At 39.0% G+C, this 27870-nt stretch overlaps 1 protein-coding gene across 2 annotated transcripts in view; it reads left to right on the forward strand.

Moving 5' to 3' along the window:
• Positions 1 to 27520, forward strand: part of LOC140235240 (alpha-N-acetyl-neuraminyl-2,3-beta-galactosyl-1,3-N-acetyl-galactosaminide alpha-2,6-sialyltransferase-like) — a 116265-nt gene extending 88745 nt beyond the window's left edge. For both annotated transcript variants that reach the window (XM_072315271.1, XM_072315272.1), the window contains 2 exons: positions 15233 to 15625; positions 24879 to 27520. In XM_072315271.1, coding sequence (XP_072171372.1) covers positions 15233 to 15394 — 162 coding nt within the window. In that variant the 3' untranslated portion in view covers positions 15395 to 15625; positions 24879 to 27520. The remainder of the gene's footprint in view (positions 1 to 15232; positions 15626 to 24878) is intronic.
• The last annotated feature ends 350 nt before the right edge of the window (positions 27521 to 27870 follow it).

Genomic DNA, 27870 nt, shown 5'->3' on the forward strand with positions numbered 1-27870 from the left:
ACTTTTTTTTTACATTACCCCACTTGGAAGCCTGCATCCCTGGTTGTTCAAATGGGCACCATGCCCCACCTGGGGGGGGGGGGGGGGGGGGGGCAACCCCCCCCCCCCCAAAAAAAAAAAAAAAACCAAAGCATAAATAAATGAATAAATAAATAAACAAAATAATTGTAATAATAAAAAAATTAAGGAATCTTAAAAAATCTTCATCTCTAGAACCGGAAGTGATAGAGCGAAGTTAATACATTGATGACTGCAGTTTCAAGTTTGTTCATGGCGGAATTAGGGGTGCCCCCCTTGGGAGCCAGGGGAGGGGTCCCAATGGGGCCCAAATTGTACATTTTCAGCTTTTTCTTGAAAATGCCATAATAGATTTTCCCCAAACTTGGCAGGTAGCATCCCTAGGGAGATAAAATCTCACGCACCTGGGGGGGGGGGGGGGGGGGCACCAGGGGACCTAAATTGGGGCCTTTATTGTAAACTTTCATCTTTCCTTGAAAACCCCATGATGAATTTTCAAAACCAAACTTGGCAGTTAGCATCCCTAGGGGGATAGAATCTCAATTCCATTAAGTGGGCACCATGCCCCACCTGTAAGGAATCTTAAAGATTTTCTCTAGAACCAGTAATTGATTGAGCTAAGTTAATACAATTAGTCAGTATATTGATGACTGTTGTTTCAAGTTTGTTCATGGCAGAATCAGGAGTGCCCCCCCCCCCATCAAACTTCATCAAACTTGACAGGTACCAGGGGGTTAAGATCTCAGTTTGTTCAACAAGGCACCATGTTGCCCTTGGGGGACCGGAGGGGGCATAATTCCCCCCCCCCCCCCAACATTAAGGAATATTTACAATATTTCTCTAGAACCAGAAGTGATAAAGCAAAGTTACTTTGAGTTTGTACATTGATGATTGTAGTTCCAAGTTTTGTTCATTGCAGATCCAGGGCTGCCCCCCCCCCCCCTCGACTCGGGGGGGGGGGGGGGGGGGGGAGGGGGGAATCCAAATGAGGACCTAAATTTACATCTTCTTGCTGAAAACAACAGAATGGATTTTTACCAAACTTGGCAAGTAGCATTCCTAGGGTGATAGGTTCTCAAAGTGTCTGAATGGGCACCATGCTTTCCTTCGGGGCCCCAGGGGGTCCCAAATTAAGGAAAATTCAATAATGTTCTTCTCTAGAATAAAAAGTAATAGGACTTTAAGTTTTCTTTTTTTCCAAACCGCATAGTCCAACATTCTATTAAGTACAGTGTTAAGTACAGTGTACGTGGCAGGTATTTTACCAGTGTGATGGAATATTCAAATGGACACCATGCCCCCCATCTCTCAAAGCTACCCCCACCACAAGTTTCCAAATGTTCTCAGGTAAGAGTCTGCTAGAATGCATGGAAGGTGAACTTGCAATACTCAGGTGAGCACTAGACCCCCCGGGTCTCTTGTTTGTGTTTGCCAGACAAAGCAATCCCATGGTAATCACAAGTTTTGCAAAACCTTGTGGAGCGAACTATCTCCACAGTATTTAGGTAATTCATTTCAAATTTGATATGTATAATGATCTGAGATGTGTAGTTACACGAGACATGCTTTGTGTTTGTACCTAACAAGTTGTTGCCATGGTAACTGCATATTTTCTTGAAAATCTTGCGGAGTGAACTACTTCCACAATTGTGCAGCTATCAAACTCACAAGGTACCATGTACTCACAATGTACTACACACACACACACACACAGAGGCACAGACACAAACAGAACCTTTTATTAAACCCTGGTTCAATTCTTTTTCATAGGAGTTTGAGCTGCTTGAGTGGGGGTACTAATCACCTTCAGTGATACAAATGTAGTTTTAGTTTCCTTAGTTTTCTTTGAATTTAATATGAGATGATTATCCTTGCACAAAATATCAGTGAATGCAATATGTTCTCTATATCTGCATCTTCATTTTTTTTTAATCAGACCAACAATTACAGTATCATCAGCATATTTCACGATGTGTACTGATGGGTCATTTGAAACACAGTCATATGTACACAATATTAATAGACTCATTAACACATAGATACAGTGTTACTTTCGCTGCAAATTGGAGCCAACAACTTTTTTTTTGGTGGCATAAACTTCCATGAATTTCCACTGGCATTCAATGTATTGTGTAGAATCGCACACATTTTACTTTTGCAAATGTTGACTCCTCGCGAAATGGGCGAAAGTTTCATGCACACAAAAGTTTCTTGAACATGAAATTCAGCAGCAAATTTCAGAGGGCTCATACGTGTTCTGAAGCCCCTGTCACGCTAGAGCAGATTGAGCCAACGAATGCCCAACGGATCCGAAAATTTGGAGAGATGCTCACATCCATTGCTCGGCGTTTGTGACCCGTTTGACATTTGCTGTATCCACTAGCTGTTCGAAGAGATTCGCAGAGATGCGCCGGAGCCAAATTTTGATTTTGGACATGTCCGAAATCTTGAGCAGATGACAAATGGAATGACAATCTGCTTTGTGTTCGTTTAACATCCGCTGTTCGAAAGTTTTGCTCGCTCTGCGTTCGTTTCTTATATCTGCGGTTCGTCCAAATTCGCCCAGCAAATTTGAAGTAGACGACAGGTTTCATCATTTTTTTTATCTTTCATTTGTTTGTTTTTTTATTTCCATCCTTTCACAAAAACAATAATAATTGTACATACATGTAATTATATATAACCAAAAAACAAGACAAAAAAGAGGGAAAAAATAGCAGGTGCACACAAGTTTGTGCTTTTTTAAAATCTCAGATATAACATATTGAATTATGCTATCCATATCACATACCAAAGAAAAGTAACAGCCAGAATGTCATGTCAAGGAGGCATGCAGATTTATCCACTTCCTTTCTAATTTACTTAGTTGTCTATTTTGAAAACCAATTTGCTTCTCAGTCACATATATAATTTTTAACTTTGATTGGTGAAAGTGATAAATACATGTTTTGTAATACTTTCGTGACCTTTTATTTTGTAACCAAAAATAAAAAAAAAACAATATTTTGTATTAGTAATAAGTTTAGATCTAATTTAGATTTTAACAGAGATACTCAGATTGTTTTAGTTGTTACACCTAAAGATGAAATGTGTGTCATAATATGTTTTTTTGTTGTTGTTGTTGTTGTTGTTTTTAACACCTTGTCTAGTAGACATGTTGATGAACAGGGGGGTGTTTCATCAACGCTTGTCAGCGCCGACAACTGTCGGCGCTGACCAATTTCAGCAAAATCCTTGGTTTTGATTGGCTGAGATGCTCTGGTCACTGACTGTTACTAAGGTGATTCAAGTTGTCAGCGCCGACAAACGTTGATGAAACACCCCCCAGAAAATGAACTGCATGTCACAAAACAGATCTATGGATTGAAAATGGAAACAGCTCAGTTCCACTTCCAAGCTTCCCGATTCCGATGATCAGTGTTGTGCTACCATGACCATGATATGCAGGCGGACCGTTGGACTTTGCGTACTAGTAGTACGTACAGATTGTAACGCATACAGTCGGCACGTGAGCCGAGCGAGGCCGCCCAGCGCGGCCACGGTGGGGAGCTGTCGGGTATCTATACGTACCACACTCTAACTCAATCTACTAGCAAGCTGCTCAGCTCAGCTAGCTCATCACTCGTGCATGCGCTTCTACACTCGTTGTTACATCACTGCCAACCTGCGCAGCTAGGATGCGCACAAACACAACTGAGGAACGTCCTTAAATGCAAAATTTCTCACAATGGGCCCAGGTCACCAATCCCGCACAAGGCCTATATATACTGTAACACAATATTTTCGCAGAATGAAATTTTAACGAATTGGAGCCAACAGCCTTTTTCGCGGCATGAAATTATCGCGAGTTGCCGCTAACATTCAATGCGTATAGTGTAGACAAGAACTTTCATGTGCATTTTACAGTAACTATACATAGGCTGATATGACAGAATTTTCGCATGTTTGTTCATATATGCTATAGGAAATATGTGTGTGTGTACAGATATCAAGTCATATAAAATGAAATGTGTTTACTTTTCATTCATGAATTAATATCATGTGGTTTGAGACTGTGCCTGTGTGTGTGTGAAAAATGCTTCAGCACCCAGGGGCCAGTGCGCGTAATAACCTGCTGCAGTCAAGTGGTTAAGTTTGGGCCTCGAGATAATAAGTCGGGGCACCAAGATTGAAAAAAAAAAAAAAAAGGTGTAATTTTATGTCCCCTTTGGGGCTCCAAAAAATACATTGTGTGATACCTTCTTGATTACACAACATTCTTGCTTTGTCATCTTTTATAACAAAAGACTCATGTATAGATGCCCCATTTCCATAGAACTAATTCACTTTCTCCATGAAATTGACAAACTGGATCACTTCATTGTCTCACCCAAGACTCACATTTTTCACCAGGTGTTTAACTGCTAACTCTCTTGGAGGAGTCTGCACCTTTGAATATTTCTACAACAGATGTGTGGTGCTATACAAATGCTGTGGATCATCATCATCAACCTAGAAACTATATGTATAGCAGACCTATGTGTAGGCCTAGTTGTATTCTTTTCTTATTGTTAGATATTTCAGTTATATGGCGTGACCGTACCTTTACATTTTATAATTCAATGAAAACCTTTTTACAAGGTTTTATTGCAAAATCAAAACATTCACAGCGTGACAATTTGGCATATTGCCAACCACAGAAGAGTTAGGAGTATACTGTGTAAACATGCATTGTGTAGACTAAACCTATTGCATACAATTTATTTTCTCAAATGTTGGCTCCTTGCAAAATTTGCAAACTTTCATGCACACAAAAATTTCTGGTTTTACAATATACCTTCTTATGGAGGATTGTCCTGGAGACACATTGATATTTAAGGGGGAATTTAAACTTTTTACAATGTTTTATGATTTTATCAAGTCACATTTTGCATTAAGGTTATGCCTATTGGAAAGGCAATGCTGAAAGGTCTGTCAAGTGAATTCTTAACATGTCACTCAAACAAATTTTGAAAGAAATGTTTACAGTTCAGAATTGTTTCCCTAAAATTTTACTTTGTGTTGAAGTACATGGAGACTGGTATTCAAACCAAATAACAGTAATTCAATTTCTTGTTGGTTTTCCTTCCTTGCAATCCTTGCAAATGTAGGATCATTTGTCACCACAAAATCTTCGACATTGCCACCTTCATGAAGTAATATTACCACATCAACAATCATGTAGATAGGGAAAATATGTATTTAAGACTCAGATTGACTTTTTTGGCCAGATGTTTGTTTTTGTACATGGTTACCTGTCTAAACATGGAAGTAGATATGAGTGATATGAAGTCAATTCAAAAAAATACCTCCTTCGTGTACAAAGACAACTTTACCCAACAAGAAGTACAATAGGACCTTGATTATCCATACACAGCCACATAGGGACCGGCGGGAAGCCAGACAATCGATTTGGCCTGATAAGAGAGAGATGCTCAAATTGTACAGCACTTTTTGACATATGCTAGGGGTATAGAACCTACTGTACATATGTTATTACCAATTCACTAATAGTAATATTATGATTATCTACATGGCACTGTCATGTCTCATACTTCATATGATAAGGATATAAAACAAAAAATACATAGAATATCCCTTCATGTCCTTTCATGTAATGTTTGATTGATATTGACCTACAATGAGATCGATATTGTGACACATCAAATATTGCTACTGCGTTATACTGTAACCACTGCTGTGCACTCAATGCTGGTGACAAGCGCAGCACCAGTCATTGACATATTGTTGCGTGTACTGACTTAAAAGTTACAGTTTGCTGCAATGATTGAGATATGTCTTGTTGTGTATTCATACGGTTATGATTTAACATGCGTTTGTTTTGAGTGAGATTTAGCACTGAAAAAAAAAAATGAAAATATAGGGAAAAAATGTCAGCCAATCGACATCCGGATAACAGAGAATCCAGATAGTCGACAGCCGGATGATTGAGGTCCACGTAACTGTATTGTATTCTACTTTTGTTTAGATTGTGTATAGCCTATGAGCCAATTAACCTGGTCATTTGCCTTCATTGAGGTACACAGCCAATGCACCTTTATGAGCTCTCTTGTGCTGAATGAAATGTACACAGGCAAACTATTTCAGCTTAATGTGTACAAGTAATTGAACACAATGTTCAAGTTGACTCTAATAAATAGGAAAAACTTAGACAGTAGGAGAAGTTTCATCAAATATGAAATATGCATTGTATTTTTATGCAACCACACAAGTGTCATGTGATGACAATCATTACATACACTCATGCATATTCTGTTAAATTATTGATTTGATACAAACTGTGTCAATATGGCTTTTGTAAAACAGTCTACTGAATTTTCATTGATATTTGCATCCCTTTGTGATCCCAGGCCAAGTCAGTCAAAAAGGTAATCTGTTCACTCACTTTTTTTATTTATTTTTTCAAGTGAATGCACTTTGTTGTGGTGTTTGCCCTTTCCTCACCCATTACCCCACCCTAATTATGTTTACTTATGATGCATCAAGCTTACCTGTATTACTAAAGATTTGTTTTGGTCTGTATGTGACATTCAGTTTGCAGATTAGTCTGACTTCGATCCCTTCTCCTTTCATCCTACGTCACCCTCACCTTTGTATACAAATGACTCACATTGTTGTGTGCACGTTTTCCTACTTTTGCATTTGCACAGACCTTTTTTATCAACGGAATTTTTAGGCCAAATCATTACATATTGATTATTTAGTGACCTGATCACTGGCAAAGACTAGATTTTTTGTCACTGTGCTTCTTTCTTCTATCAGTATAATCACTTTTTCACATGATCAGCTGTGTTATTCAGGCCCATAACTAGGATTTTTATGGGAGGGTTCAGAATTAGTAAAAGTGGACCACTGACTTTCGGGTTTACTCAGCTGACAAGCAAAGGAAAAAAAAGGCTCCCCTGTGCAATTTTGTTGTTGTTGTTGTTTTTCATGCCACTTCTGGGGTTCAATGGCTGACAAGCAAAACAAAAACAAATGCTTCAGCACAATTTTCTGGTGCCACTACAATCTTCCTTCCTTTTTTTTTTCCAAAGGGGCCGGATAGGGGGGTCCCAATTTTATGGAGAAGTTTACAATTACATTATAATGACTGCAGCTTCCTTTGTAGGAGCTTTGTGACTAGTGCTCAGGTATATTTTTGTGGCATTCAATTATTTTAAGTATTCTACAATGAAGTAGCTTTAATTTTTTTGTATGGTTGTATATTTCGAACTTCTTTTTGTTCGAACATTGTCAACAACTATGAGGATACATAACATGTTATGATCACAGGTCACATGTTATATCCCACTGTAGTCATGATAGGAGGGGTTTGGGTGTAAATAAAAAACCCCATCTCAGAGTTAACAGTGTTACTGTTTTTGCGTACAGTTTATCTTTTGTACATACTTTTTACAGATTCTAGGGCACTGCCATTGTACCAATTTTACCGTTGTTTCTTATCTATGATTTCACATGTGTAACCAATACCGGTACTGTAAGTATTGTGATTAATTCAACTGAAGGCAGTGTAGCTTGCAGGAGGGAGGATGCTCGCTCTGTAGAGTAAAACTGGTGATGAAATGTGAAAAAACAAAAACATTCCCAATAAAATTTGTGACATCTAAGTGTATTCAAAGTAAGAATCAGCGAAGTTTGTTTGTAATTACCTCATGCCCATTAAGCTGATACCTAGATGCTAGTTGGTAGAAATTCATGCCATTAACTCACATTGAAAAAACATGATCCAAATCACGATGCAAACCATGCTTGTTTGCACTCTGGTTCCCATAAATAGTACGCCTTCATGTACACGTACATGTCCACAGTAAAAAATTATGATCTAAATCACACCATACCATGAAATAAAAAATTGATTCAAATAACACCAGTTAGAGGGAGGTCAACTGTTATTGGGTGAGTCTCAGAGTTTGACCCAACTTTAACCTGTCTCGCTCAACTTGCATGATGGGGTGTTAAAAAAAAAAAAAAAAAAAAAACCAGTGTGAGTTTGCATAGCGTTCATACACACTTCTCACTGCAGATAATCGCAGCTATAGCAAGACGATCTCAGAAACATCATACTCTGGTACTGCGTGGGGTGCGATTTGAATATCACTAAAGGGGGTATCTCACTGAGCGGCGAACGTTTGCGAACGTAGGGAATTTGGGATTTCGCCAGGGTTTGTAAAGGGTTGCAAAAGGTTCGTTAACAGTTGCAAGAAAGTTTGCAAACGGTTTTTATTGTCGCAAACAGATTTTCTTGTCGCAAAGAAATTTTGAACTTGTTCAAAATTTCTTTGCGAATTTGTATTTTCGCTAACAGTTTCAAACATTCACAAAACACTCGTAGAATTCGCAAACGGTCGTAATAGGGTGTCGCTAACATTTTTATTTGATTTGCCACTGCCAGCGAACAAGTAACCATATGGTTCCTATATAAAAGCTCCTGAAACAGGGAAGGTTCCACTCTAAGAAAGTTCTTGAAGCTTTCGACATCTCCATAATGTAATTGCTGCAAAAGCTTTTCATATTGACCAAAGTCTGTCCTCTGCAACAACTACTCTCTGACCCAAACAGTTTTTCTTTTCTTCTTCCTTTCTTGTTTTTCTTCATCTTCTTTCTCTTAAGCTGCAAGATAGCTATAGCAGCAGCCAGACAAAGCAGCTCTTCAAGAATAGCAGCACGTTGAGCCTCTTCTTGGCAGAAATTCATTTCCATATTCTGGAAATCCATCTTTAACGGTGGTCACAAGAGATCTGAATGCAGTGGAAGGTTGTACTTTTTTATGGGTCTGACTATACATGATTGCCTGATACTTTTCCAGGTCCCAACACATTCGCAAATTGTCACAAGGGATTTGCAAACAGTTGCTAATATTTGCAAAACTGTCGCTAACAATTGCAAAACTGTCGCTAACATTTGCTAACAGTCGCTAATAGTCGCCACCTGTGTTTCGCAAACACTTTCGCAAACATTCGCTTGAGTGTTGCTAACTGTCGCTAAACATCACTAAAAGTCGCTAATGGCAGAAGCGAACCTTAATTTTTCGCAAACATTCATCAGAAAAGTTGCCGAATCTCAAATATGCTACGTTCGCAAACGTTCGCCGCTCAGTGAGATACCAGCTTAATAGTCGTGGTTATTATATCCACACTCATAAAAACCCAGTTTTTGCATTACAATTCCCAAATAATCATGACTTTTGGTAGTTGTGTGATATGAACCTATTGTGACTCCATAACTATTCAATCCTGGTAATATCGCAACCATGCAGTGCTTTCCCATCCTTGTTTATTTCCAACAAATTGCATATCATTGCTGGGGCGACAAGACCTAGTACCTAAAAAATGTCAAATGTTCAGGAGAGCCAAAAAACGTGGCGGCCAAAGCACTATAGCGAATGGGATAGCCTTTCCTTTGACATGCTGTGGTGGCTTCATTTTTGGAGTAAGACAGTTGGGATTTGGTCAGGATATCACTTAACCCATTATTTGAAAAAGTCATTTTCATAAAAAATTCAGATACAAGGTCTTGTCACCCCAGGCGACGATATAGTTAATTGATACTTTCTGTGTGTCATTACACACACCCCCAGCCCGTAACTAGACTTTTTATGGGGGGTTCAGAATTAGAAAAAGTGCACCACTCCCGGGCTTAATCAGCTGACAAGCAAAAAAAAAAAAAAAAAAAAAAAAGGCCCCCCCTTGCATTTTTTTAATTTCTCGTGCCACTTCCCGGTTTCATCAGCTGTCAAGCAAAAAAAGGATTCAGCGCAATTTTCTGGTGCCACTATAAGTCCCCTTTCATTTTTTTTTTTTTTCAACGGGGGGTTCTGTGACTCATTTTTTCCTTTATATCTCTTTTATTTTGGGGGGCTGCTGGCAAATAGGGGGAACCCCCCCCCCCCCATAGTCATGGGCCTAACCCCGTAATTCTTTTTTTTTACTCATTGCTTTGTAAACAGAGGCTTCTTTCGTGTCAAATACTTGCAACACAGTAAAGCTGTAGGCCCTCTGGCCCGAATTCATGAAGTTGGTACAAACCTGTCCATGGTTCAAACCATATGGAGATCAGTCATTTGTCAATGGAAATGACTGAACGAAATAGGCCATGCGACACTTGGCGCCCCATAAAAAAATACAGTCTTTGTCATGGTTTAAAGCACAGTATTAAAATGGGTAATTAAGCTATGACACACAAAAGCACCGTGTGATATTCAAGTGGAAATCCACTTCATGTTTGTATGGTATAGACTTTGATATAAATAACAGTTAAATCAAACAGACAGAACAAGGTAAGTTTCGTAAAAATCAGACAGAAAGCAAAATATTGAGTTTTGAATATAACATGCATTCTGGAAACTGGGATCTACATGTATCACAATGACTAAATTTGTAAATGCAGTTATAGACAATATGGTGTCCATTGCCTCGACTAGCTCTCCCGATGCTTTTTACTTAAATGTATTGCAGAATTTCTCCATCGATCAGTAATTCTGTAACTATCACCTTACTTCCGGTGCAAAGTTCACACTGCTGAAAAATAGCAAAATTTTTTTTTTTTTAATTCTTCATTCTAACTACATGTTAGATACTCGAGCAGGATTCGAACCTACGACCTCCTGATCACCGGTGATCAGGAGGTCGTAGGTTCGAATCCTGCTCGAGTATGTATGCCCATGATTTTTATTATGGCTACTACTAAAACACTGATCAATTCAGTGCTTATTTACGTCGATGCAGGGCAATTTGTCAATCAATTGGACTTATCGTTTTTATATTCATATACTCAATAAAGTGTCAGGCTTACGTCGTGTCTGAAATCGTGCATGCACTTGCAAGATCACGAACCCATCAAGATAGTCTAAATTAAAGGGGGCCGCTGCACTCTCAAGACTAATCTAACCAACAGTGCAACAACAAGACATGTGATTTCAGTCGGACAGGGGCTGAAGAAAAAGTAATCAAGTAATGCAAAATATTCATTAATTCACTCGCTCTTCGATTCCAATGTAGAAATAATGTAGAATTAAATGTAGAATTAAAATAATAGGTCAGGATAAACAATTCATCCCTCTTTTTTGTATGCTATCTTAATTACATGAATTTAAGTCATTGTAAACAGAACAGAAAGTAATGAAATGACCTTTTATTTTTGTACATATCACTTTTAAACTGGTGGGACACAGAAATATACACTTAGCGAAGAATGACCCCTATACAACGTTTTCTGGAATGGTCAAAATTAGCATCTGAATAGTCTGTCGGCAATACGATGATTCTTTATACGTCGTTTCTTTATCGAGTTTTGGTATAAACTGGCTTGCGTCTGAATGGGGTGTGTGACTGTGAGATTAATCTGATAGATGTGATTGTTCTGTGATTGCCCTGATCAGATGTACAGATTGGCTTTGCAGCTGGAAATGACATCTGATTTAATATGAACTAAGCTCTGAACCTAGATCCTTCATAGGACAATCTCACTTCACTGGATCATGCCCAACATGTCTGACACTGGCCTGACAGCCAACCAACACTAGTCATATTTATCACGCTGCGCCATTCCATAAACATTGGTGCGTGGCCAGAAGCAAAAATCTTTCCTTGTAATGAGTGACCGCTGAAAAAAAAAAATCTCTGTGGAATGGGGGTATTAGAAAATATATTGAATAAAGAATGCAGTAGCATTCATTTTGTCTGAATTTAGTGGTACTAGATCTATATTGTTTGTTTGATTAGACTTTATTCCAGTCAACTGGAACATGGAGTGGTTTTACTTTAGGAAGCTGTGACAGTCCTTCCCCGGTCTACCACAAGATGTGATAACATACCATTTAGGGCTGTTACATGGACTTGATATGCCTAATTTTACAGGCACCAATGACACTGACATGAATATCCCATTATGCTCTGAAATAACATGCATTCTTAACAATCTGACAACTTGCTGGAGATGATGCTCCTATTCCCCACAGAGCACAAAGTGATGCACTTTTGGTGGGAAGTTCTCTCTGTAAATTGTCAATATATCCACCATCATGGATACTTAATTGTTGCTGCTGAGAAAGTATTTTATAACATTTGGTGTGCGTGATCTCTCAGACTTTTTACCTATTAGCTGAACAAAGGGCAGGATCAATGTGACAGAAGAGTTATTTTGTCTTTCATCTTCTTTAAAAAAACAAAGTTGTGTTTTGACGCATTAATTCTCCCTTCAATTTTGTCAAAACTTTTACACTGACTCATATGAGCTTGCCATGCTCGCTTATATTTTGGTATAGCATCTTCTTTTGTAATTTAATTGCAGCCTTAAGTAATTGTTTGTCTTGCTTTTTCAACACTGACACCCTTTTTTTACGCAAGCCAGTTTATACCAAAACTCGATAAAGAAACGACGTATAAAGAATCATCGTATAGCCAATAGACTGTTTTATTTATTTATTTATTTATTTATTTATTTCTAATCTTCTGTCAGGGTAGTCCATTCACCAATAAATAGTGGTCTTCCATGGAGCCCTGAATAATATTGATGAACATATGTACATTAAATAGCAAAACGTATTTACAGAAGATGACATAATACAGTGTAGATACATACCAGCATACTGTACATTGCAAAGTAACATAAAAAGTACATGCCACAGCAAGAGTTCACCAGAATGCCGAAATAACAATGAAAAACGCTATTATACAGGAATGATAAAGCCCAGAATGAATTTCGTGTGTTACTTGCAAGTAGCAACTTTGCTTAAACAATCTCTTAAATGAATATGTGGAAGAAGCTGATCTAATTGAACGATCTAGCCTGTTCCATTCAAGTACAGAGGATACGATTGGGCTGCACTTGTGACAATCAGAGCGAAATCTTGGCACACATAGATTTCCACTGTCTATTAGCCTTGTATGATGTTCATGTACATCACTAGGCTTAACTAAGTGCACCTGAAGGTACGAAGGTGCTAAGTTATGGACGCATTTATATATCATCATAACGCGGCTGAAATCAAAACGTTTGTCTAGTGTCATCCATTTAAGACTTTTGAATAAATCAGCCGACGGTGTGTCATATGTTTTGTCCAAAATTATTCTTGCTGCCCTCTTTTGAATTTTTTCTAACTTAGTTGTATGGTATTGAAATCTGTTTGACCAAACAACAGAACAGTAATCAAATTGTGGTAACACTAGACTATTATAAAGTAATTTTAGGGATTGTTGGGGCAAAAAAGGCCTTCGCTCTCTTTATCATGCAGACACTTTTTTGGGTACGTTTACATACATTTTCGATTTGTTTAGACCATTTCAGTTCTTCATCTATTAAAACACCTAAACATTTAGTGAACTGAACTCTTTTAATCCGACTACCATCTAATGAAATACTGAAATTTTCAATTTTCCCGAGATTAGCACGGGAGCCGATAATCATGACAGAAGTTTTGTCAGTGTTAAGGACGAGCCGATTTTTCTTAATCCACCCCATTACTTTATTTAGTGCAACAGTTATCTTTTCTTCTAAAACTGTTGCGTCATTAGCACTGACAGTGAGGGTCGTATCGTCAGCGTACATATCTATAACACCTTCTGAAGTACACTCGGGTAGACTGTTGACATATATTGAAAATAAAAGGGGACCAAGAATTGACCCTTGAGGTACACCCAATTTAATAGTTGAAGGGTGGGACCTGGCTCCTTTGAATTGCGTCACTTGCTGTCTGTCACTTAAATAGGATCTAAACCAATCTACAGTCGTCTTACTACACCCTATACACTTTAATTTATGTAAAAGTAGGTCATGATCTACAGTGTCAAATGCCTTCCGAAGATCTATGAAGGCAACTCCAGAAATTTGATTATTATCTATATTTAAAGACCACTGATTCACAAGTTTTGCAAGAGCAGTTGATGTGGAATGAAATGGTCTAAAACCAGATTGATTAGGGTGTAGTAAATCATTCGCATTCATGAATTCGCTCAGTTGTTGATGTACGGCCCTTTCGATAATTTTACTCACTGTTGGTAAGATTGAGATGGGGCGGTAGTTATTCAACGAAGAAATATCTCCTGCTTTAAGTATCGGTACTACCCGAGCCTTTTTCCATTCACGTGGAACAACTCCCGTAGACAGGGATTTGTTGATAATATCGCAAAGAGATTCTGCAATAACATTCTTTGTCATCTTTAAAAGTTTGCAGCCGATGTGATCTTCTCCGGTTGCTTTATCTATGCCAAGAAGCTCGATCTGTCTCAATACAAAATCTCTCGTTATCATACTTAAATTAAATTGAGAATGAGATGGAACAAAGCCTTTGTCCTCATCAAATATCATTTGAGAAGTATTCCTCTGCAGGTCTTTTGTAATTTTAGTAGCATTAGATATGAAAAAATTGTTGAATGCTTCAGCAATACTTGCGTTGTCCGATACTTATACTGTTGTGCGATAGTTATACTGTTCAGACGCTAATTTCGACCATTCCGGAAAAACGTCGTATAGATGTGCAGTTTCTCACTGCGCATGTTGTTATGGTCATGAGTGACAGGTACAAGGTCATCTTTCGTGCTCGCTCCCATTAAGCCCCGCCCAGTTATACCGTTCTATGGTCGCCATACGTTCAGACGCACAATGCACACAATGGAATGTTCATTCATTATCGAGTTCTAGTTCGAAACGATGCTCTGACCGTCGTTTCACTATACGTCGTTTCGTTATACGTCGTTTCGTTAGTCAGCGTTCAGGCGTATAAATTCATCGTATAGCTATACCGTTTTGGTATAGCTCTACTGTTCTAGTATAAATTTTTTGCATCTGAATGCCCTGTAAAAGACATAGGGGGAGGGGGAGACAGTAGGGGGTACCATTAACCTTGACCCCTGTCTCCCCCCCCCCCCCCCCACCCCTCAACATGTTAAAGACATTAGGGGAGGGGGCAGACAGTAGGGGGTACCATTGACCTTGACCCCTGTCCACAGTCCCTCCACACTGAAAAACATTCTGCTGCCCCTGTTTCAGTCTGCACTCTTGAAATGTAGAATCCTAAATATTGTTTGCGTTACTTGATAGACCCCTGAGTTTACATGCATTCATATTCAGATTTCAACTTTTATTTTACCGGTGTATGTGACTTCATCTCTTTTCTCTATTCCTCACTTAAGTCCTATTGTGTATGTCTCATCTCTTCTGTTCTTCCCTGGAATAGGAAGGAGAATTACTACCGGTTCTTCTGTGTGTTGCCATTGTGATTGGACTCCCCACCCTCTTCATCTGCATTGGCACGTGTGTGGCCTACTACGTGGATGAGGAGGTAGAAGTGACACCCAGACATCGCCACAAAAGGCGCCTGCAGCTTCGTCTCCACTAAGGTGGCTCCCCCGTTCCAAAGCAACACCATGCAAATATCTGTGGAGACTGATAGAACCTACACTAAAGTCACCGTCTCAATCTCCACCACCCATTCCCATCTGTCTAGAGGGTAGGAAAATCGACACCCACAAATATCAAGAACAGTGAATACTACCTTCAGTTCTTTCTGTTTTCCTTCCCTCTCATCTGTGATGCTTTGGAACCAGTCAGCCCTCTTTCCTCGCTATAGGTGATTACTTTGTCATCAAATTTTGTTTATCATTTTGTTTATCATTTTGTTTATCATTGTGTACTGTACATATTATTAAAGTGTATATCCTTCATTTATTAAATCCTGACCAAACACAACATAGCTATGTTGAAGACAAAATGCTGATTGAGAAAAATGTTCCACATGCCATATGACATCATACTCATGGTATATTCTTTGATAGCATGTGTAAAGTGTTTTTAATTTCAGCCTCATAGACCACTGTGTATAGTCAAGGAGGTACTAAGATCACATAGTGCCTTCTAGGTATAATCACATCCATTGTGTGCTGTACCGTATGTCAAAAAAAAAAATTACAACGGGACCCTCCGCAGTGATATCTTTAAAAATAGTGAATCAATCTAAATACAAATTCAGGGTATGAAACTATAACTCATTGCCCACATCTTACAGAAAACCCCATTCGATTTGCTTCATTGGTCAAAGAAAAATGAGGAATTTTGTAGAGGATGTTGGGAATCTCTTCCCTCTTAGTTCTGTCTATTGTATTCACATACTGTATACGCCGAATATAAGTGCTAAACTTGGAAGAAACAGACTCATGACACACTTTACATTTCTCTGTGACCGCTTAACCAAATCAAATGGGGTTTTCTGAAAATATGATTGTATTTTTTTTTTGGAGACATACTGTACACTACATGATTGTCTGTGCTGTAATACATGAACAAACAATAAAACTAGAGGAACATTTACTGTTATTTAAAACATTTTGTTCTGGGTTTTTTTTTTTTAGATACATGTATATGTGAGGATATGAGACAAATATTCAATATTTCAAGCTATGTGTATTCTGAGGTGACACACACACACACGCATAAAAGGGGTATGTAGGAATCGCTTAAGGTCAAAATTGGGCAAAAGGCTTGTGGATCAAACTGCTTCCCCAGTTTTCATGTGATTCAGACAAAATTTTGGAAACATGTTTAGCTCAATATAAAGTTGTGCAAGGCGCCCATTTTCAACAGTACCAGAAAGAGTGCTGCCACAGTACAGTGCATTACCCTCAGAAAAATGTTTAATGGTTTTCCAATCAAAGTACTTCTCTAGTTTTCAAGCTCTTCAAACAAAATTTGGTACGTACAGTATGTTGATCTCAATGTAAAATTGTGTAAGACATATCTTTCAAGAGCAGCCTTACTGTGTGCGTGTGATGAGCTAGCTTAATGGACATTAGATTTACTATTGATAACACATGTATACAGTCAATCATACCCATATGTGATAGGCAGACAAAGCCCATTGACATGTCATGAAAGCTACAATCAAACGCTGATCAGAATTAAAGGCATAATTTACCATTTGCAGATGAAACAAAAACCCAGCATTAGTGCTTTGAAGTAGTTCTTAAATTTTAGTTAGAGGTAGAAACAACCAATGTAAAAATTTGAACCAGTATAATCGATGTTATGTATTGTTGAATATGCAAAATGTGAACAATAGTAACATTATAATTAAAATGTTTCCAGACTAAACTGTCTGCAGTTACGGTTTAATGAGAAAAATAGTGATATCTCCTTTATTTTAGGCTTTATTGCAAAAATTTTATATGGTAAGATATTTTGTGATACAACTGACCTACACATATGCATCAAAAGTGATATCTTGAACATTTATTAAATCACTGCTTCCAAAGGTAAACAGGACTTTTCAGTTTCTCTTTGACACAAACTTGATAACTTTTCTTGATCCAAATGGGCTGAGCTTTTGCTTGCTGCATATTAGGCTCAGTGACTGAATAAACATTCCACTTACAATTCCACATCAATTTTGAATAATTAGTGCCTGTGGGTATGGATTTATAGGGAACATCCCAAATGCCCAAGCTATGAGTGATTGCAAAGAAAGGAATACATTGGTAGGGGATGCAAGAACAAAATTAAAAAGACCCAATTTAGAAAAAAAAATAATAACTTTTTAATGATCCTTCAAAACTTGCATTCTAACAAAGACGACAGAGAAACCCAGTTGCAATATCTCTACGGTAATGCAAGATCGTAGGGGGAGAAGTGATATTTAGGCGTACAATAGGGTGGTGCACACAATGTACATTGCACGTTTGAGCACTTGTGTAGTATGTATTATCACCTTGAGTAAATGGTGCATGCTCATTGCGAAATTGGGCATCCGGCATAAAGTTGCCATTTTTTGCTACTCTCCGCCTTTCTTGATTATGCAGTGAGTATTGTACATGAAAATCAAGACAAAACACAAGAAGTGTTGTGAATATTTCTAAATTAACTAAACATTTCCTTTAGATATACATCTTTATGGTTGTGAATGTCAGATATATTGTTCTTAAGTAAATTAAGCTCAAGTCTGTAATCACATTATATGCATATGATGCTTCAAAATATATGATATATATAGAAAGCGAAGGCAGACTGCAAATCCTCCCCGCCATCAAGTTCCAGCTGGAACCACTGAAAAAAGTCATAGCCATAACAGTGCCTACCAGTGCTGCGTGTTCCAGCTCTGCCGGGTCGGCTGGCCGGAGTGTTGGCCGGAGCGAAGCCAAAGAAGTAACGAAAGGGAAACATCACTCACAAAACCCTGTCCAAGGCAAAGCCAAGCCGAGAGATGGGCAGAAGGACAGAGCCAAGCTGCAAGTCGCCTTTGACAAAGACAACAACCACAGATCGTGCTTAGAACAAGCAAGGCAAAGCAGAGCTCATGGAAGTAAAAAGCACCATTTGGAAAAAGGCATGAATTCATGCCTTGACAAACTGATAGCCATAGTGACCTGCATTGTGAATGCACTCCCAGCCAGCTGCTGTTAGCAGCATCGTAATTATAGGCAACAGAAACTGCCAGCGAACCGCTATCTCATGCACAGAGCTCTACAGGTAATGATCACTTTGGGACTGGAAATTTGTTCCTCGATGAGTGGTGCCAATCGCAGCTCCAACATGGATTATTTGGATTACTCTGCCAGCCAAGTCCACAGCAATGACAACGAGTAGGAGATAGATTTTACAACTATGTCTCATGACATTGAGATTGCCACCTAATTTGTTGCCCCATCTTGAGTTGGGGTTCCCTCTACATTCCAACATTGCTAAAGCAGTAAACTTCATCATGGGCCAAAAGATTGAAGAAAAAGCTCTGTCAGATGCTAACAACAACTACACATGCCCTGACAACTTTGAGTATACAGAAATCCTAAAAGTCAACACTGCCATCTGGAAAAACTTGTCTACAGCAACAAGAACCAGAAATTTAATTCTGCCGGACATTGAAAAGTCTCTGACAAAAGGACTGTATGCTTTTGCCCACATAAAACCAGACCTCAACAGTCAGTATCATCTCTTGTGCAAGCCAACTAACAAGGTTACAAAATTTCTCTTTGACGATTACCTCACAAACTGGGTCAAAGATCTTCAAGACCAGAGAAAGGCAACTGCAGGTGTCATGAAGTCACGACAGAACACGCAACCATACCATCCATGCAGGAAGTATGACCCAGCCAAATGCCAAATGAGACAAGCAGGCGGATCCCTAGGGATGGTGATCACAATCTGATCCAGGCATCTTTTTTTTTTTTTTTTTTTTTTTTTTAGGCCAAGGCCAGAGAACGAATTGAGGAAAACATCAGGGCTCTGTCCCCCTCTTATACACTTCGACATCAGCCAAGACAGAGAGCAGGCCACCCCAGCCTTGCAGACAGGGACTGGGGAGGAAGTAGCTCAGCACAGCAACCCATCAGATTCAGACCCAAGCACCAAAGAGGTAACATAAGTGCTTTGTTTTCAGAGGTTCGACTGAAGCCATACACAACTAGTTTCAATTAACATCAGACCAATTCATCTAGCTTACGAGCTGTAATAATACAAATTTGAATTTGATGTGATCAACACCTACAAAAGTAATGAAAATGAAACTACTATTAGATACATGAGATTCAAAAAAAGAAAAAAAAAAAAACCTTGAGAAGAAAAATGTAATAGAATGATGTACTCGTGGACAAGGGGATTTTGGTCTCAAATATTCACCAAAACAAAATAAGAATGGAGGGTTCAGGTTAATCCTGGACTTGTCTGAGCTGAACAAGAGCATGTCTTATCAGCATTTCAAAATGGATAACATCTATACCTCAATATCTCTCTTTACAGTACCCATTCACCTAGATTCTATAAAGTACCATTTATTCATGTATGGACAATCAGTTATGGCACTTCAGAGCCCTGCCTAATGGCTTAACATTGGCCCCCTGCCTGTTCACAAAATTGCTGAAAACAGTGATCGCCTCTCTTAGACGTGAAGGGGCACCTTGACCTTGCATATTTAGAAGACACTATAATCTAGGGCAAGACAAAAGTAGAATCGTTGAAAGCAGTAAAAGCTGTAAGTTATTGTCTGAATTGAGGTTCATCATTCACCCAGAAAAATTGATGCTGAAGACATATTCTAATCCGCCAGTAGGAGCACAAAGCCAAAACTGCTCAAAGTCTGTCACTACCACCAGTTCAAAGGTGTATAGGTAACCTCAACAGCAGAAATCCTAAGGGAAACCATGTGGTAACTGTTGGCCTCTTCATCATCCAAAGGCATGCTCAGCCATTTTGGGGAAAAAAATGCAGTAGTTGTCACAAAATTCATCATTTTGTGAGTGTCTGCACATCCAGGGACCAACCAAAACAAGCACCCGCTCATCAATTGGATGTATTACCACAAACATTGAGCCATCTATAGGTTTTCACCATTGGTGATTCACAGACCAACACACAACAGGTAGACAATTTTAAACAATGTGAACTAGACATTGTAGGCCATAGCATTCCCATGCTCATCACTGTTGGAGCTAAAGTATCCATTTTTGATACAGATTTGTAAACTGGACTTTTTGCATAGTATCTGCTGAAGCCAGCAGCATGGGTGACTTCAAGCCTACAAGCATTCTCCGATACATGAAAGCCTACTTGGGACAGTCACAGTTCCTGTTGCATACAAAGACATCAGGCTAGATTCATTCACTGTCTACATAATGAATAGAAAAAGCCTTATTGGAGTGGACCTATTTGACACTCCTGGGTTTTGTTTGCAAGACTTAACATGAACGAACATACATCTGGTTGATTCTGAAATCAGGACACAGTATCATTCCATGTTTGCAGAATTTGGTGAATGTTGGGGGTATTGTCATGCCCCTAGGAGAGTGGACCCTTCGATCATGCCTAAAGCCAAAGCTCTTTGACACCTCCCATTTTCAGCTCAGGAAGAAGTTTCAAATTAACTTCATCGTCTTGAAGCAGATGGTATCATTGAGAAAGTAGACTTATCCCCTTGGGTCTTGAATTTGGTCATTGTGTGTCACAAGAACAGGGAGTTAAGACTGTGTGAAATACAACTGTAAGACTATACCAGACAAGTACCCCCTCCCCACAGCTGACAAACAGTCAGCCTCATGTCACGGAGTCCATGTCTTCACTAAGCTGGACATGCATCACAGCATGTACCACTTGCAGTGGGAAACTCCCACCTGACCGCATTCACAACTCATGAGGGCATTTTCCAACATCGCTGCATTCCCTACTGACTTGAATAGCTCAGCCTCGAGTGCCTTCCAGAAATCATGTCTTCTGTATTATTGGGCATACCGGAATTGCTCAATCTCCTCAATATCTTTGTTTGTGGCACAGTTACAAAAGGACATGACCACTGCCTACATGAAGTCTTGTCGTGTCTTGCGAAGCATCAGTTCACCCTCGGTGAAGAAAAATGCAAATTCCCAGGATCAGAGATCAACTTCATACTAGGCTGTTGTGTGATGGCAGAGGGCATGATGCCAACTTGTGACAATGCAAGCTGCAAACCAACACCTACCAATGCAAAAGAACTTTCATCATTCCTTCGAACAATGAATTTGTACTTGAAACTTGTTCCACATGATGCAGAAATTGTTGAATCTGGCCATGGTAATAAAATGCAAAACAATGCAGAACAATACAGGGTATTCAACAAGCGCAAGCAAAGGATTGTCTCTCCCAGATTCTACCTCATTTTGATCCAGACACACTTACATTCATAACCGTGGATGCTTCAAATAGCAAAGTCAAAGCAGTTTTGTCGCTGGAAATCAATGGCTCAGAGAGACCAGCCGCATTTGCATCACACACACTATCAGATGTAGAGAGGAAACGCTCCACCAGAGCACGCGAAACCTTTCCTTCATTTTTGCATGTGAACACAAGCATGTCTATTTTGTTTAGATGCAAGTTAACTCTCTGCACAGATCATCATGTGTTGACAACACTACTTGTGACTTCAGGCTCGGGTCACAGACCTTTGTGCATCTACCGTTGGTCAGACTGACTCCACTAAATACAACTTCGACGTCAAATATCAATGATGCCACTATCAAATAGCTGACATGCTCAATCACACAAGAATTGTGGACAGCATTTCTGCAGAATGTCACATGAAATTGATAGTGCGTCAAGGTGATCATAACAAATGCAACAGCGAAGCTTGTCAGTCACACAGAGCTTATGATTCGCAGAATGACGCTGTACTGCAATGAGTGAGAGAGTATATCACAACTGCCTGGCCAACAGCTTTCACTGAAGAGATGGTGCCTTATTGGATTCAAGAGGAGCTCACTGTTCAAAGAATCCACAATCACTCATGGTACATATGCAGTGATGTCAGCATTGTTGCAACAACCAGTTTCAGAACTCACACACGCTGGCCATCCACGCAAAGTTAAAATGAAACAGGAATGCAGGGAATGAATCTGGTGGCCCGGAATCAACAAGCAAGTTGAACAAAATGTAAGACACTGTGACAGTTGCACCATCAGTGAGAAAACAGTAAATCCATGTCCTGCTCCATTACAGCATAGTCCTTGGCCCCAACATCCCTGGGAAGTGTTGCAAGTTGACCTTTTTAGTGATGTTGCAGCAGAGCACCACACAGTCAGTGTTTTCTCATCCTACATGACCTACACAGCAAATGGCCAGAAATAGTGGCGACAAGTTCGATCATGATGTAATTGGTCATCAACATCCTTGAATCACTGTTCACAAAGTGGGGCTTGCCACCAAGTCTTACGACTGATAATGGGCCTCAATTTGTGATGGATCAATTTGAGGATTTCCTAGTGAGCTACAGAATGTGACACAATCTCTCAGCGCGGTACAATCCGCAGTCCAATGGGGTTGTAGAACAGTTCAACAGGGTCATAAAAGACAGCAGCTTGAGAGCAAGCCTATCAAAGGGAAATTCATTCGAGATGGCAATCTACAACCTACTCCGTGCATATCATTCAACAGCACACGCAATTACTGGCACGACACAGACCAATCTGACGATAAAATTGGAATCTCCAATACCCGGTATTCTTCAACCCAGAATGCCACCAGCTGAAAACGCAAAAGTAAAAGCATCCAAATTTGTGGTACGCCAAAAGAGGTGAAAGGATACATGCGCAGACCAACAAAGATGTGCACGACAACTGCAATTTAAAGGCGGCGATTGAGTTCACATTTAGTGTCCCTTCAGGAAACAAGCTCATCTCAGAAACAAATCAAGAAGCTAATCAAAAACAATATGTTTTTTTTTCTGAATGACAAAACGAAGTGGAACACCAGACATCTGGTAGTGAGCACACCTGGAAGGGAACTTTTCCGTTTTCCATCCGCAGAAGTCAAGAACAACCACTAACAATGGGTGTTTGTTGTGTTCTAACTTCAACTCTCTAGACAATGCTCATCAGTGCATTTAGACAAACAAAACAGTAAGATATTTTGGCATAAGTTTGATGAAATTTGACCTGATGGAACTCTTATTGGACTCAAGAACATTTAAACAGATCATATTACAATATAGATGGTGAACTTTTAGGACATTTTATACACTGGAATAGTTTGTATAGTTTGATCTGAAAAGAGGGGAATGTGCAGTGTACATACACTTTAATGTTTATAGCTGTGTATACAGAGAGTGCAAACTCCTATGTGTAAAATATCAGTGAAACCGGAGTTGACAGAATAGCTATGTCAAAATGAATAAACCCACAACCAGCTCTGTTGCCTGAACTCGTCAAGTTTATTAGTCATGATTCATTGAATCTTGTATACATAACAGTACCCTTGACATGACAATCACACTGCCTGAAAGTAAAGTCAGGGAGGTGGTAAAGTGAAAGAAATTAGAAAAGCATGTATAGAGTTGAACCAGGGAGGTGGGCCTTCCTGGTTGAACTGAACCAAAAATTCATTCATCAGAGAAATGGCGAGGGTCATGTGAAAAGTTGCTACATTCTATGCTGTCCAATACAGGCCTTTGCATTATAGAGGACTTGAAATTGAAAATGTGCCTTGAAACTCAACAGAGACCATTTGATCGGCCTATGACTCTACCTGAGAAGGTAAAGAATGAACTAGAGTGGTAGATGGAAAAATTACACTCATTATTTTTACCCAATCATAGGAGAGAAATCCACACTAATACAAGCAGTCAAGGCTGGGGGACAAGCCACATGAAGACAAAGACAGGGGGCAGATGGAAAAGCCAGGAATTGAGCAGATCTAAAACAATGAAATCAATTGTTTAGATACTCTGGACTGAAAGCTTTCTGTATCCACCCAAGAAACATTCATGTGTTACTTTGATGAGATAATAGCGCTACAAGGGTATATTTGAATATCAAAATATGGGTGGTGTTAATCAAAGGTTTGCAGTGAAAATGGCTCTTCAACTCTGGAAGTGGTATAATTTTAGTGCAACATATGGTTAACGTCAACCCACCTACAAGGCACATAAAACACAGAAGCAGACTACATATCCTGTAAATTAAATGAGAGTATTGAATGGATGTTGGACAAACAAGTATTTGATGAAACTGTGGGCAGGTTTGAATTATCCGAATTGTATCTGTTCATATCCAGGCTTAATTCTCAACTTTGCACATGTGTCTCTTGGATTCCCGACCCAAATGCCTAGGTTGTAGACACATTCACACTTAACTGTGGCCCACACAACTTTGATGCCTTTTTCCCCCTTTCAGTGTCATCCCCACATGTCAGAGGATAAAGAGGGAGTGAGCACAGGGCCTATTGATGGTACCATGCTGGTCTACACAAGCGTGGTTCCCCTTGAGGAATGATATTTAAACTAAAGAATCTTGGCACATGCCAAAATCTGAATCATTACTTGTGCAGCTTGTTGTATTAAGTATGTCACACCCATTATCTCACTTATTTTATTGCAGACTTTGACCAGACACTCCATCTCCCAGGGTCTGACTACAGCACCAGCGAACATGCTGCGAGCATCATGGAGGGACCCTACAAAGAAGCAATCCCTCATATTCATCCAGAAGTTGAGGCGTTCTTGCAGTAAGCAAGAATTGCAATGGACTCATACAAGATGGGGAAATCTCTTGGAGCCATTAAGTATCATTTATACTACAGAGATAATGCAAGTTACAGTGCTGTCAATTCAGGCAGGAATTGTTTAGCTTCCTTTGTTACTATGAATGAGGGTAATTTTCATGTTTGGAACACACTCTTTTGATGTGCAGATACATGAAAGGCATTTTTAAGCAAAGAATGTGTACACCCCATTACAACTGGAATCTTTGCCAGCTAGCACCAGCACATAAATTCTCCGTACACCAGGTAATGCATGAGTTATGTACTTTCATTGCATTACTATCAGCCCAGCGGTTGCAAACTGTACGTGGGCTATGTATAGATAATATCACATAAAGGGTGATTCTATAGTTATTTTAGTTGACATATTGCTAAAACAAAGCAAGCCATGGAACATTGGAACTGTTCTTGAATAAAAAAAAGTTTTTAGGAGACAGTTATTTGTTGTACATCATTTAAAACTGTATATCAAACAAACATAAGGGCATCAGGAATTCAGCAAAACAATAAGTTGTTTATTACCTTTCAAAAGTCCCACAAGAAGGCAAGTTATGCTACCATCGCCAAGTTCATCAAATTGCTGACATGTTAAAAGCTAAAAGAGAAGTTGACACAATGATATTCTAGCAGCTTCAACATCTGCAGCTAAGAGGCATCAGGGAGAAGCAGATGTTCTAAAACAAGCTAGCTGGACAAATAAATGAACATTTGGCAGTTTTATAACAAACCACTAGTATCATTCACATTTGGCAGTTTCGCTCCCAGTGTTTTTTGGAGCAAAGATTGGAAGTCATGATGTTGACATTACAGGTACTTAGTAATTACCAACCTGAATAGTGACAAACTAAGGAATCCTTAAAAATCTTCTCCTCAAGAACCAGAAGTAATAGCAGGGGCGGATCCAAGACTGCTGTAAAGGGAAAGTGCAAGCAGTTTTTATTTCTTGTGCCACTTCCCTGCTTATTTAGCTGACAAGCAAAAAAAAAAAAAAAGGCCTTAACAGATATTTTTTTGACCATTTCCAGGGTTAATCCGCTGACAAGCAAAAACAAAGGCTTCAGTGCAATTTTCTGGTGCCATACTCAAAAACCAAAAAGAACAAATAATTGGAATTGAAGTCAGGCATGCATGCCCTTTAAATTTTTCTTTTTATTTCTTTCATTGAAAAAAAAAAGGGATGTGCTTTTTCTCTCTCATGGGCTTACTACCAGAAAGTGGATGTCACGTTGATATCGACCACAGTCTACTAATGAATGAGTAACAAAATCACAACATGATTTACACAGTATTGGTAAAGTTGACAGTAAAATCATTAGGCGGTGATGCTATAGTGGAAGTAAAGAGGAGACTTCTACAGCCAAACCTGTCTATAGCGGCCACTCAAGGGAGGCGAAAAGAGTGGCCGCTATAGACAGCTTATCCGACTTTTGTGTGCATTGCCTACATATACACGTATCCTCATTGTTTGATACATCTATATGATTACATGTAGCATGTATGTGTATACATATATGCACAGTTACAGTTCATTATTCCAAAGATTCATTATTCCCAAGATTTGTTATTCCAAAAGTTCGTTAATCCAAAAACGAAATAAGGTTCATTAATCCAATGATGTAATAGGATTCGTAATTCCAAAGGTTCGTTATTCCGAAATTGAAATAAGGCTCGTTATTCTGAAGGTTCATTAATCCAAAGATGAAATAAGATTCGTTATTTCGAAGGTTCGTCAGTCTGAAAGTGAAATACTTGGTTCGTTAATGCAAAAATAAAGTAAGGTTTGTTAATCTGAAAATGAAATAAGGCTCGTAAATACGAACATAGAATAAGGCTGGTAATTCTGAAAATAAAGTGAAATTCTTGTAGTGACAAAATACGATGTTGTAATTAACATACTGTCTTATGTGTGTGTTGATACGTGTGTGCATATGTGTGAGTGTGTGCATTGAGGTCAAGTACACAGAACCCTTGAAATTATTGTTTGAATGCCCGTCTTATCTGCCCTCACCCCCATTGGGCCATTGAATAGGGTTTGGGTGCAAAGAATACATTATCATTTAGTAGTGCAGTTAAAGGGGATATTTCTGTTGTTGTTGTTGAGATGTACTCTGATAACACTTTTTTGTACACTGGATTATTTTTTTTTTATGGGGGAGGGGTGGAATTAATACCCATTCACCACAATAATATTTTTAGTTTGTATGTACAATAATCCACCTGGTGTACATGCTCAATTTGAAATTGTATTATTTCTTTTTTTGTATGTTCAACTACTCCCTGATGTGCTTCCTTAAGTTGGATGGAGAGGCCCAAGGGCCGTAGTGATTTTGATTGCTTTTTTTCCAACCCGGCTCCTTAGGGAAGCTCAACAAGGAAAGCCCGACACTTTGTTTTCTTGTGTTTTGCTTGTTTTATTTGTTTCTCTGTTATCACTTGTATTGTTTTGCAAATGCCGAATAAATAATAATAATAATAATGATTATCTGTGCCTGATAGCCTCACGTTTATCAGTAGTCTAAAATTCATCATCATAACAACTTAGGAGAGGCATGTTCACTTTGAAAACGGGATAACTGCATGCTCATACTCTCTTTGGACACATAAACACACACATACACACACATGTATACAGGCACACGCAAACACATGTGATTCCATGCAAATTTGTATCGGTGATGTAGAATGCCGTAGTAATGTGTAATTTCATTTGTACATGTATACAATTGATGAAAGTAGAGGTATTTTCTCTTCCTGAGAATGAGCTCGCCCCCTCCATTTCCTCATCATCATTGTCAGGATACCTGTAATACATTCATTATTTGAAATGAT

Source organism: Diadema setosum, chromosome 11 (assembly GCF_964275005.1).
Source record: "Diadema setosum chromosome 11, eeDiaSeto1, whole genome shotgun sequence".
Classification (NCBI taxonomy): Eukaryota; Metazoa; Echinodermata; class Echinoidea; order Diadematoida; family Diadematidae; genus Diadema; species Diadema setosum.